General features: G+C 47.3%; 1 protein-coding gene across 1 annotated transcript in view; it reads left to right on the top strand.

Moving 5' to 3' along the window:
• The window catches only part of ERBB2 (erb-b2 receptor tyrosine kinase 2), a gene marked incomplete at its 3' end in the record, with an annotated part of 299,046 nt that overhangs the window by 266,148 nt on the left and 20,161 nt on the right, over positions 1–12,737 (top strand). The window contains exons 22-24 of the mRNA XM_082272837.1: positions 3,056–3,131; positions 3,632–3,778; positions 6,076–6,173. Coding sequence (XP_082128963.1) covers positions 3,056–3,131; positions 3,632–3,778; positions 6,076–6,173 — 321 coding nt within the window. The remainder of the gene's footprint in view (positions 1–3,055; positions 3,132–3,631; positions 3,779–6,075; positions 6,174–12,737) is intronic.

Genomic DNA, 12,737 nt, shown 5'->3' with positions numbered 1-12,737 from the left:
AAGAGTCCCCAGCCTTTAAGGACCCGGCTGACAGGGAGGCGGAGGCTGTGGCCCGAAATTTGTATACCCTGGTGGGTTCAGCACTGAGGCCGATTTTCACCATTGCCCTGGTGTCGCAGACTCTGACCGAGTGGGCTAGGCTTTTACGCCGTGACCTGGAGGGAGAACAGCTCCCCCTTCTTTTGCTGAACTAGCGGACCAGCTGGTCCACGGGCTGCAGTTTATCTGTGATGCCTCTTTGGATGCGGCTCCCCATCCAAAGTACATTTCTTCCACAGGCTACTAAGGGCAAGGACCCTCATCGTAGTCATGGGCCCTCCTTCTCGGCTCATAAGAAGTTGTTTCATCCCTCAGGGTCGACTGATAAGGGATCGGAGCCCTTCGGGGGCCTCCTTTGGAGTATCCAAGTGAACTTGGTCTGGCAAGTCAAGTGCGGGCTTCTCCAGACCCGTGGACAAGGCCCCTTCAGCAGGAAGGTGCGCCCTCACCTTTATCTGGGGTAGGGGGACATCTTCGCTGGTTTCTGGACCCGTGGACTCCCCTGGTACAAGAACAGGTGGGTCCACGAGGTCATTCAGTCCGGCTACAAGATCGAGTTTCATTCTTAACCTCTGGTGAGGTTCTTCCTTCTGACTTGCGACTGTCCCTGGTCCGCTTACAGGTCTCTAGCGCTTCCTCCGCTTTGCAGTGGGAGAGGAGCATTACCAGTTTGTGGCGTTACCTTTTGGTCTCGCCTCTGCTCTTCGGGTTTTCACGAAAGTGTTGGCCCCGATGCCAGCATTGTTATGCCAATGGGGGGATTGTGGTACTGGGCTACTTGGACTTCGTCCTTTTATGAACGGAGTCTCCTACTGCTCTGGTGACAAACCTGGAAATCACCATTCGAGCTTGAAAGACTTTGTCTGAATTCTTAATTTTCAGAAGTCTGCTCTGGTTCCATCCACAAGCTATCTGGGTCTGACTCTGAACTCGGCCTTAGCCAGAGTGCTCCTTCCTCTGGAGAAACTCCAGAAACTACAGACTCCAATTCGTCTCCTGCTGTCCAGCAGATGGTCATCCCTCTAGACTTGCATGTGGGTGCTGGGCCTGATGGTGTCTACCTTCTAGGCAGTCCCGTTTGCACAGTTCCATACAAGGTCCCTGCATGGAGATTCTGGCCAAATGGGACAAGAATCCGCAGTCACTGGACAATCTGACCCAGCTGAGCCAGGGAACGAACGAGACCCTGATATGGTGGCTTTGTTTTTTGGCACTTTGGCTGGGCAAATCCTTCCTCCCCTTGTTTTGGACAGTGGTCACCACGGATGCCAGCCTGTCCGGTTGGGGAGGCGTTCTCTGCAAATATTCCAAATATACAGTCATGAGTCTGTGTTTCCAACGCTGTTAAAAGCTAGAAAACCTACTTCTTGGAAGATCTATCGTCGTATGTGGAAGAGGTACGTTGCGTGGTGTGAGTCTCTTGGGGTTCATCCTCGCTCTTGTTCGGTGGCACGGACTTTTCAACGGGGGGTTGAGCAGAAACTGGCCTTGAGTACTATCAAGGGTCAGGTGTCGGCCTTAGTGGTCTTACTTCAATGGCCCTTGGACACATACTCCCTGGTGCATACTTTTCTTCAGAGAGTTAGGCACTTGACACCTCCAGTGCGGTCTCTGTTGCCTCCTTGGGACCTCAATTTGGTGCTCAGTCCTCCATAAGCCTCTTTTGGAGAATCTTCGAAAGATTCCCCTGCTTACTCTGTCCCAGAAGGTAGCCTTTTTGGTGGCTTTCAGCTCTGCGCGCACGGTGTCGGATTTGGCAGCAGTATCCTGTGGTTCACAGTGATTAGGTGGTTCTTCACCCCTGTCCGTCGTTCCTTCCTCAGGTTGTCCCTGATTTTCTTTGAATTGAAGACATTTTGTTGCCTTCCCTGCGTCCCAAGCCAACACATCCGAGGGAAATTGCTTTGCATGACTTGGATGTGACTCACTATTTGTGCTCACGGAGGGGGCCTAGTAAAGGGTTTTCCGTTTCCTCTGCGACCATTTCCAGATGGATCAGACAAACGGTGGTTCTGGCCTATTCCATCCAGGGTCAGGTTCCTCCTTTCCCTGTCAAGGCGCCTTCTATTTGGGCGCTCAGTGCCTCCTGGGCTTTCCGTCATCAGGCGTCAGTAACGCAGGTTTGCAAGGCGGCCTCCTGGTCGTTGGTGCACACTTTCACAAAGTTCAAAAAAGTTGATGTATTGGCATCTGCGGATGCTTCCATTGGCCGCAAGGTTTTCGCAGGCTGCTGTTTAGAGGACCTGGTCCTCTTTGAGGGTGTATTGTTTTTTTCAGGTGACATCCAGTTGTTTTGGTTGAGCTCCTCCTGTTTACCTGGTTGGCTATAGTTAGCCTTGAGCATTTCTTTTTCACTGTTCCCACTCCCTCATGTTTAACACTGCTTTGGGACGTCCCAATGGTTAAAAAGATCAGGAGCTGTGTCCGTCAGGGAATGAAAGAAAAAATGGGATTTTTGACTTATCGTAAAATCCATTTCTCTGATGTTCATTGACAGACACAGCACTATAGCAGAGAGAGGGAGTATACCCCCTGGGACTGCCCATAGGCGTAGCCAGACTTTTTTTCTGCCTAGTGTCCTACTCCCGTAGAGGGCAGTATAACCCAATTATTAAGAAGATCAGGAGCTGTGTCCGTCAGTGAACATCAGAGAATGGATTTTACGGTAAGTCAAGCATATGCAGCGGCTGCTTCCAGATTAGACAATGTTGTCTTTTTAATGATTTTACAGGTGTGGTTAAGATGTCTGCACAGCAATATACACTTTTTTTTTTTTTTATTCTAAAGTGTGTCAATAAATTGGTTATCATTTTTCATCCACTGATATGTCCTTTGTGACCTTGGTAGACTCTTCTGCCTTATACGCTTGATGTTTTGGTCACAGTCTGCACCATAATACCTGATTTATACAAGACGGTGACTGGTTGAAACAGATGTAAATTAATCTACTGGTGGTTGATCCGAGATTATCCCCTGTTTAATCACCAATTATATATTCACGTCTTGTGTTTTCTAGGTTCCCATTAAATGGATGGCTTTGGAATCTATTCTGCACCGGAAGTTCACACACCAGAGTGACGTATGGAGTTATGGTGAGGAGTCAAAATAACAAAGGAAATAAATATTTTGTGTTTCAGAAACCTGTCAAAACCACAACTGCTCTGGAAAATGACAGATGGTTCTTGAAAGTTTGAATGTGATTGGTTGCTGTGGCAAAATATGGACAGTTCTTAATTCAGATGTTTTGATAAATGAGATCAAGGTCAGGAAATGCAGACCGATTGGCTGCAGCACCAGTGGAACCCGAAAGCTTGCAGTCGCATGCTGCAAAGAACTACTGGCACTGGAGCAGCTTAGCACAACAAGTTCCATGTTCACATGAAGCAGCAGATACTTTTTTACTCAATAATGTAATTTGGTAATGCTGACCGGTGCCTTTTTAGATTAATGTGTAATCTACTTTAATAGATCTTAGGACTCTGCCATTACAAACATGGAAATACTGATTGCATTTCTATGGGCTCCTGCTATTTGCACATATGATAAATAAGCCCGCAAGTGTTGACAGTAACTCTTGTTGCTCTGATTTTAGGGGTAACTGTATGGGAACTCATGACCTTTGGTGCAAAGCCTTATGATGGTATTCCAGCGCGAGAGATTCCAGACCTCCTGGAGAAGGGGGAAAGACTCCCGCAGCCTCCTGTTTGTACCATCGATGTGTATATGATCATGGTGAAATGTAAGTAGTGACCGTTTACAAGCCATTGTCTTAACTGCAGCATCCTTTGTTCCCATTTTCGTCTTATAGTCACATACAGAACAACATCCTTTGTGATCAGCACAGGTGAAAATGAACTTTGTCCATGCAGAGAAAATAACTGTTCACTCAATTGCAGGCTCTTCACATTGGCTGCTTGTACTCATTCTCAATTTAACTCTATTAAACCCACTATAGTGCAGTGATGGCGAACCTTTGCACCCCAGATGTTTTGGAACTACATTTCCCATGATGCTCACCTACACTGCAGAGTGCATCAGCATCATGGGAAATGTAGTTCCAAAACATCTGGGGTGCAAAGGTTCACCATCACTGCACTATAGAATAGGGACTTTCCAGTACTTCCAGGTAATGGGAGGGGGGCATATTACTCTCTCCCCTTTTTCCTATGATTTACAGCTGGGAGCCTCCTCTGCCAATTACTAGGCCTTCAGCGCTGTCATTTGAGATGGGGAGAGTCTGTAGTGCTGTGTAAACTCTGACCGGCTCGTCTTGGAGCTTACACAGGGTTTTTTTTTATTTTTTATTTAATTTTGTACTTCACTAAAGCAGCAGCAGGAGCTGAACAGAAGGTGAGTATAAGCAGCAGGGTGCAACAAGCAAATAAGCCTCTTTCTGAATCCCTATGTTGGCAGAGCTTAGGTTTACTTTAACCACTTCAGCCCCGGGAGGTTTTACCCCCTTAATGACCAGGCCATTTTTTGTGATTCAGCACTGCGTTATTTTAACAGAAAATTGCGTGTTCGTGTGACGCTGTACCCAAACACAATTGATGTCCCTTTTTTCTCCCACAAATAGAGCTTTCTCTTGGTGGTATTTGATCACCTCTGCGGTTTTTAGATTTTGCGCTTTAAACAAAAAAAGAGTGACAATTTTGAAAAAAAAGCCATATTTTTTACTTTCTGCTATAAAACATTCCCAATAAAAATTTTTTAAAAATGTAATTTTTTTTCAGTTTAGGCCAATTTGTATTCTGCTACATATTTTTGGTAAAAAAAATCCCAAAAAGTTTATTTGAATTGGTTTGCGCAAAAGTTATAGTGTATACAAACTACGGGATAGATTTTTGGACTTTTTATTTATTTTTTTTATTAGTAATGGCGGCAATCTGCAATTTCTAGCTGGACTGCGACATTGCGGTGGACAGATCGGACACCTGACTGACATTTTTGACACTTTTTGGGGACCAGTGACATTACTAGAGTAATCAGTGCTAAATAATATGCACTGTTCCTGTAATAATGACACTGGCAGGGAAGGGGTTAATACTGGGGGTGATCAAAGGGGTTAAATGTATGCCTCTGTGCTTACTGTGTGTGTGTGGGGTTCTGTGACAGGCACAGACAGATCGCAGTTTCAGCTTAGCCAATCTATCCCTGCCTGTCTGACAGAAGATCCGCCTGCTTTGTTTACAAAGCTCGGTTTCCCGGACGATCGTGGGAGGGCAGCAGTAATCACCACCGCTCCTCCCGTGGCCCGCCTCAGCGGGAGCGCGGCTCTGGCAGCGCCCGCACGCCGCCAAAACCACATGCACTCCAGTCACGTAGTACTATGTGACTGGACACAGCCGAGTCGCCCTGCCGCAGTAATATTATGGCAGGCGGTCGGCAAGTGGTTAAAATGGAAATTTTGTCAGAAAATGAAGTCCTGCTAGATCACATCAGGATGGCCCTTTTTGCAGGCATAGTTATGTAATACATTAAAAATAAGTGTCCATACTGTTTAACAGCCAGTAATACACTGTCTCACCCTGCTCTGCACATGCTCAGTTGCTCTCTATTTTTAGGCACTTTAAGGCACTGTCCAGTTCGTAGAGGTCTATCTGCTGACAGCCTTAAAGCAGAATTAGACCCTCCTATCCCTTAGTGCCGGTTCACACATATGTCATATGTGATGTCTGACATCGCATGTGATTTGGAGCGCACTGCTCTGCAAATAACATGCAACGTCTGTGCGTTTTCTTCCATGTATGCACATTTTTTTCTGTTTTGCTACTGTGGACAGTAAGCAAGAGGCACAGAGGCGCACATTTTACTATTTCACCGGTAGTGTTCTTGATAGAATGAGACATCTGAAAGCCATAATGCATGGAGTGACCCTTTATTCTATTGGAGAAGAATCTGTTCTTTATCTAGGACTGCAAAGGCCCCGCTTTTACAGTTATATTTTTTTATGGTTTATTTGTATGCTTGTCCCTGAACATACCTCTATTTAATGTACTGTGGTGGCATTCATGTACATTGTACTGTTTTTCCCAGGTTGGATGATAGACTCTGAATGCCGGCCCAAGTTCCGTGAGCTGGTCACCGAGTTTTCCCGCATGGCTCGTGATCCACAGCGCTTCGTGGTCATTCAGGTAAAAACAAAACTGAAAAGAGTTTTAACAGGTATGCTAATATTAAAGTGGTTCTAAAGCCTAAACATTTTTTTACCTTAATCCATTCCTTGCATTAAGGTAAAAAATATTTAGGCATTGATTTTGGCTCCTTATACTTACCTGAGCCCTCATTCGATCCAGCACTGTGCACATCTGCACCTCTTCTCTCCCTCACTTCTGGGTCTCACTGGCTTTGCTGGGGCACCGGGAGCCATTGGCTCCCAGTGCTGTCAAAGCCAGTGATGAGGGGGCGGGGCCGCATCCCACTGTCTGTTTTAATGGACGTAGCAGTGGGGCTCAGGAGCGAGCATGCACGAGTGCCCCCATGGGAAACGGCTTACCATGGGGGCCACACTGGACAAAGAGGAGGACCCAGCATCTCCGGCGGGGGACCTGAGAAGAAAGCCCCCACCCCCTATTGCATAGAGCAGGTATGCATCCCCAATATGGGACATTGTGCCAAGGAGTGTTATTATGCACATTATGGCCTGAAAGGGATTAAAGTTGTTCACACATGTTTTCTTTATTAAAGGGAAAGCTCAAAAAATGTATATTTAATATTTTACCTAATAAAATAGTTTTTGCACTATGGAGCTTTGCACCACTCTGCCGCCTTTTTGTTTCTACAGTGTCTGCTGTTCTGTCTTGTTGGGTAACTCATAGTACCTAATCACAGGTAAATGAGTAATATCCTTATTGGATGGGATTTTAACTAGAGATCGACCGATTATCAGCAACACCGATATATCGGTGGCCGATATGCACTTTCCCCGATATATCGGAATCGGCCTTTGCATTTACCGATATTTCAGGAAAGTGCTGTACCGGAGTGATACCTGCAGCTAGAGGCATTACCCCGGTACCGGTGTCCATAGCCGACGGTCGGCTGACTTGTAATGACAACCAATGTGGCTGAGAAGCCGCTTGGCTGTCATTACAAGGCGCGGGAGGGGACGTCTCCCCCTCCTGCCGCCTTCCTCGGCTCGCCCCGGGTCTCCCGTCCCACCAGGAGACTCGGGCATCCTACCTCCACCGCCGCCATCTGACCAGGTCTCCATTTCTTTTTTAATTCGCCACCGAATACCCGGAAGTGATGTCATGACATCACTTCCGGGTACTGGTGGCGCCAATTTCAGAAAACTTACAGCATTCAAAACAGCCAAACTTGGCGTTTTGAATGCTTTTAAGTACAGAGGAGGGAGTTTGGGGTCTTTTAGACCTCCAGATCCCTCCACTACAGTACCTGTAGACATAAAAAAAAAAAAATTAATATCCGAAAGTATCGGCTGATACCGATCTCTGATGACCAAAATATTGGTATTGGCGTTAATAAAAAAAGATATCGGTCGATTACTAGTTTTACCCAACAAAGCAAGCCAAAAGGCAGGCAGCACCTGCTGTGCACCTGGTGCTCTAGGAATCCTTTCTTTTATAATAAATATCTATTATTGTGCATATATAGTAAAAATAGATTTTTAAGAAAAAAACAAGCTTAAAGCGAAACTAAATGTGCAAAATAAAAAATTGCAATCAAACAGGCTTTTTATTGCAGAAAAGACCTGTAATGTCTCTTCTGAAATAAAGTACACTTAGCCTGAGTTCACACTGATACAATGCGGGAGCCAGCACGATTCTAGTGCGGGTTCCCGCATCCCATCTCCCGCGCAGGCAGTTGACACTGCCCTCTGCGAGCCACTGCAGGTGTCAATGCAAAGTTTGACACCCCCAGATCAGTTTGCGGACTGCATTGCAAACTGTGAATTCAGACAGGAATCGGATCGCAAGGGTGTGAACACCCTTGCGATCCGATTCAAGTGTGGGGAAAAAAGGTTCCTGCAGCATTTTCATGCGAATGGAATACAAGTTCAGCCATACAAACTGTATGGCTGAATTTGCATCGCACAGACATTGCATGTGATCTACACAGCAATGCGGTACGAATCATGTGCTATGTCTGTGCTCGCCCAGTGTGAACCCAGTCTTACCTGTCTGTTTGCAATCCACCGTGGAATGTACACTGAGATGTACGTGTCTTTTTTGTCTCTCCTCTCTTTTACTCCATCTACCCCCTAATCTATCTACGCTTCTATGTATTTGTTAGTTTTTTTGAAGTCCACCCATTTTCTCGTGAAACTCTTAACCTGGTCCTCATCTCTGCTACCTAAGTATTCCATATTATATATGTATTCAGTTCTATTAAACCAGTCTCTCAGGGTGGAACTTTCTGCCTCTAACCATTTCTACAGAAGTGCTCCCTTTGCAGCATTTATCAGGTTTGGAACAAGCGTGTTTTTATACTGCTAATGTGATTTATCTGCTCTATGAAACAAACCTGTCCAGGGTTCGTTCATTATATACACTCCAGTAATTCCCCTGAGATATATACATGTACGTGAGTGATGTTATCTTATGCAGGCCAATCAAACTGGCCAAAGACTAGCACCCTCTAGAGCACAGGTGTGAAACACAAGGCCGAATCCGGCCCTCCAGGCCATTTCATGTGGCCCTCGCACCTCTCCTGCAGCTGCTGCATCTCCTCTTATCTCTGCCCCCACTTTGTCTCAGCAGAGAAAGATCTCCTCTGCCAGATCCTGTGCTTCCCCCTGTAGCTGCAGAGAGGACCCCCCAACTTAGCAGTTGGCAGCAGAGAGGAGGACACAACTCCTCCTATAGATCCTGCACCTCTCTGTGCAGCCGCAGCACCCCCTCCTCTCCACCTCCACTGGTCTTAGCATTCAGCAGACTCCGGCAGCTGACTCCAGCCCTCCTCCAGACACTGCAGTTGCTGCTTCCCAGCTCTGCCTCCAGCTTCTCAGCAGCAGCACATGGTAAAGGGGATACACTGTGATGCAGGGCATGGCTTGACAAATTTTCCTGAAATCTAGGAGCCAGCTAAAAAGGTTAGAAACCATTTTTTTTTTTTTTTTTAAACAAACAACCAAGCTTTATTTCCAAAAAAATAACATACTAAATTTACACATAAAGACGACTAGAACCCCACTCTCCTCTATAGCGCAATCGGATGGAAACAGACTGTCTGTCTCTTTCCATCCGATGCCATCTGATGCGATCCACCGAATGGATAGAAAATAGAACCACCATCTGTTTGTTTTTGGCGGACAGGATCAGATGGCGGCAGTTTACTGCTCCATAGAGGAGACTGAAGGGCCCGATCAGGTCTGCCTGAGAAACTGACAGGTGGACCTGATCGGCTGTGGCATGGCGATGAGGAAAAAAAAATATTTCTCTAGCGCTCATCGACCGACGTAGTCCTCGGTGATACACCACCTTCGGGTTATGTTACCTCCGCAGGAGCAGGACTAGACAGGAAATTAAAAAGCTCTGGCCACACCCTAGGGGCAGTCCCAGAGGGTATATCCTCTCTCTCTCTGCCTCAGCAAATCAGTTATTTTCTGTCTAGTTAGGAGTAAGGACCTAGACACCTTGCTGGGATCTTAGGTCCTGGCAAGAATTTTTTTCTTAAAGGATTTTTTTTAGACAGCTTTTTTTCTCCAGTGTTCCTGTGAGATCTTCAAGCAAGAAAGCTGAACTGGGCGACGGGCTGGATGTTGAGATCCGGTGGTCACCCCAGTTCAGCCTACGAGCGCGTGCAGGCCATAGCTCCGCGCTGGGTCGGCCGCGACAAAGTCCCATTAAAGGACTGTCCACGCGAGTTAAACGTCTCGCCGAAACGCCAAAGACCATGAGTCACGGCGTCCGTATCGGTCGACAGCCCTCCCGCCCCGGTGGAGAGGGGTACTGTCAGGAGTTGGTGCCCGCCTGGTTCCGGTATGGTGAGTAGTATGTTCCCCCTTTTTCCCTGACGGGTTTTGTGGTGAACGCGGGCCCCTCTCTGTATGGTAAGAAAGAGTCCTTTCTATCCTATAACATGTCACAAATCCTCCTACTTTGAGTGTGATTTATGTGTGCAAAAGCCAGGAGGCTTGGCTTGGGAGCTAACAATCTATTGTATACATGTTTTAAAGATGTAATCTGTGGCATTCTGGGAATCTTATGGGTTAAGTATAAGCTACCTACCAGTCAGAAGCCACGGACATGTAGACTGCCTTCCAAATCAGATCTCCAGCTATTAGCAGGCCTCCCGAACGGCCATGCGGTCCGCCAGGGCCGGTACCGCCAACCACGCCAGATCCCCATGCAGAGAGAGTGTTGTGTGCCCTGCAGCACACCGCTATTCAGTTTAGGCCGCCGCCATTTTTTTTGCTGGATCGCACGAGCCGCCATTTTGGCGTAGCCTCGTGTCTCCAGCATGGGGGCGGCCATGTTTGAGGTGATCCTACACCTCGTGGAGCTTGGGGAAGGCGCCGGAAGGCGTGCAGAGGGGCGGAGCCGCCTCCTTTCTTCCTGGGCAGCCAGCCAAAAGACTTCCTGTTTGTCAAGACAGCGCTGTAAGCTGTTGCAGTTTAACTCTGAGCATCAAGTGGTGAGTCTGGGGGTCTATCTCTCTCTCTCTTGATCGATAGGGATCCCTAAGCAGGTAACACTAAGGGGCTTTTTGTGGCGCTGGGGGTCAGAAAAAAAAAAAAAAAAAAAAAGTTTTTTTTCTTTACTTTTGAATTATATTATCCAGGAAGTAACTGGAGTTATTATGGACCCTGCCACACATATTCCCCCACCTGTTTCCCTCGAGGGGGCCTCGGGACCCGCCGGTGCACAGAGTATAGAGTCATTTACAGCAATTTTGGAGTCTATGGTGGCTCGGGTGGAGGCGGCCTGTCAGGGACGGGGGTCAAGGAAGCGACCCCCGCCTACCCCTATACCATCTGACACCTCTGACTCAGATTCAGAGATGGTCACTGCAGTTGCAGGTTCCTCTGCAAAGGCTGTTATCCCAGGTAAAGCCCCCTCAGACAGTGAGGAGGATGCTTCTTCTCCTGCTATAATTCAGGAAGAAGCATTGGTGGACGCACTAGTTGTGGCAGTGCAGGAAACCTTAAAACTTGAGGCTTTACCGGCAGAGGCAACTGAAACAGAGAGGCCTTTTGGGACTAATAAGCCCATCAAGACGGCGAAGGCTTTTCCTGTACCTAAATGTTTTGGTAATCAGATTAAAGGAGAATGGGAGCATTCTAAACGTACCTTTACTATTTCCAAGCGTATTGCTAGACGCTATCCGTTTGAGGAATCCATCATTAAGAAATGGACGGTACCACCAGTCGTGGATCCGCCTATTTCCAGGCTGAATAAAGCCACGGTTATTCCAGTGGAGGACACTTCGTCCTTTAAGGATCCGGTGGATCGAAAGATAGAAGCAGAGTCCCGCACTATCTTTTCTCTGATAGGGTCAGCATTTAGACCAGTAATCGTTATTGGTCTAGTTTCCCAGACACTTACGGAATGGGCGAAAATGGTACGCCAAGATCTTAGGGGAAAAGATATTCCCCAGGAGACATCTGATTTGATGGAACAGATCATACAAGGGCTACGGTTTATCTGTGACGCAGCCTTGGACACTACTCCCCTATTAGGGCATGCATCTAAGTTAGCAGTGATCCTCAGACGTGTGCTGTGGTTAAAATGCTGGTCAGCTGACCTAGGTTCCAAAAAGACCTTGACCAATCTCCCCTTTCAGGGGAATCGTCTATTTGGAGCCAACCTAGATGAAATCATTAAGGATGCCACTGGGGGCAAGAGCACTTTTTTGCCACAGGCTGCAAAAGCTAAGGGACCTCGCAACAAGCGAGGACCTTTCTTTACCGCCCATAAAGGGCGCCCGGCGGGTACTAGCGGGAAAGGCAAGACTCCTCCAGGAGGGTTCAAGAAGGGGACCAACCCAGCCAAACCCGAAGCAAAGGAGTACACAGCCTGAAGGTGCGCCCCCACCCGGGTTCAGGGTGGGGGGACGTTTTCACCGGTATTCAGGACATTAGATCGAGCATCAACCACTACTACCGGTGCGATTCTTCCCTTCCAACATTTAAGTACCACAGGAAGCGGTAGTTACCGTTCCCTGAAAAGATCTTTTCCTTTACCTTTTCCTAAGATTAGTCCCGATACCTCACAGGAATCGGATCTGGTTGACCAGATAGGCCAAGTAGGGGTAGGAGAAGAAAAGCAGCGCCACCTCAGTGTAGATTAAAAGGTTATTTATTACATAAAAACAACGTAGTAACTCACACAGAGGAAATCGTTGATCAGCAAATGGTAATAGTTCTTCTGCAACACTGCAGGGATGTTCGGGAAGTACACTGTGGCGGCCGTGGTCCTGGCTGTGCCGGTGTAGTCCGACACTTCCTGTGGTTCTGGCAGCGTTCAGTATCCAGGCTTACATCCAATAGTGGCAGGGGGGTGCTCGCGTTCGGAGCATGCGTGCTCCTTCCTCAGGCAATGCTGATTTGTGTGACAGACTGGGAGTTTTATAGCTGAGGGACTCAGGGGGCGGGAGCTTGTTGCTGTGGAGATGCGATATATACAATGAGTCATCAGGTCAGAACAGGAAGTCATATGACAGAAAGTCTCCGGGGTGGGGGCTTGTTGCTGTGGGGATGTGGTATACACAATGAGTAATCTGGCCAAAAAAGG

The sequence above is a fragment of the Pelophylax lessonae genome (genome assembly GCF_965119305.1).
Source record: "Pelophylax lessonae genome assembly, chromosome: 11".
Classification (NCBI taxonomy): domain Eukaryota; kingdom Metazoa; phylum Chordata; class Amphibia; order Anura; family Ranidae; genus Pelophylax; species Pelophylax lessonae.
The sequence above is the reverse complement of the archived record's forward strand: the minus strand, read 5'-3'. Positions and strand labels throughout refer to the sequence as shown.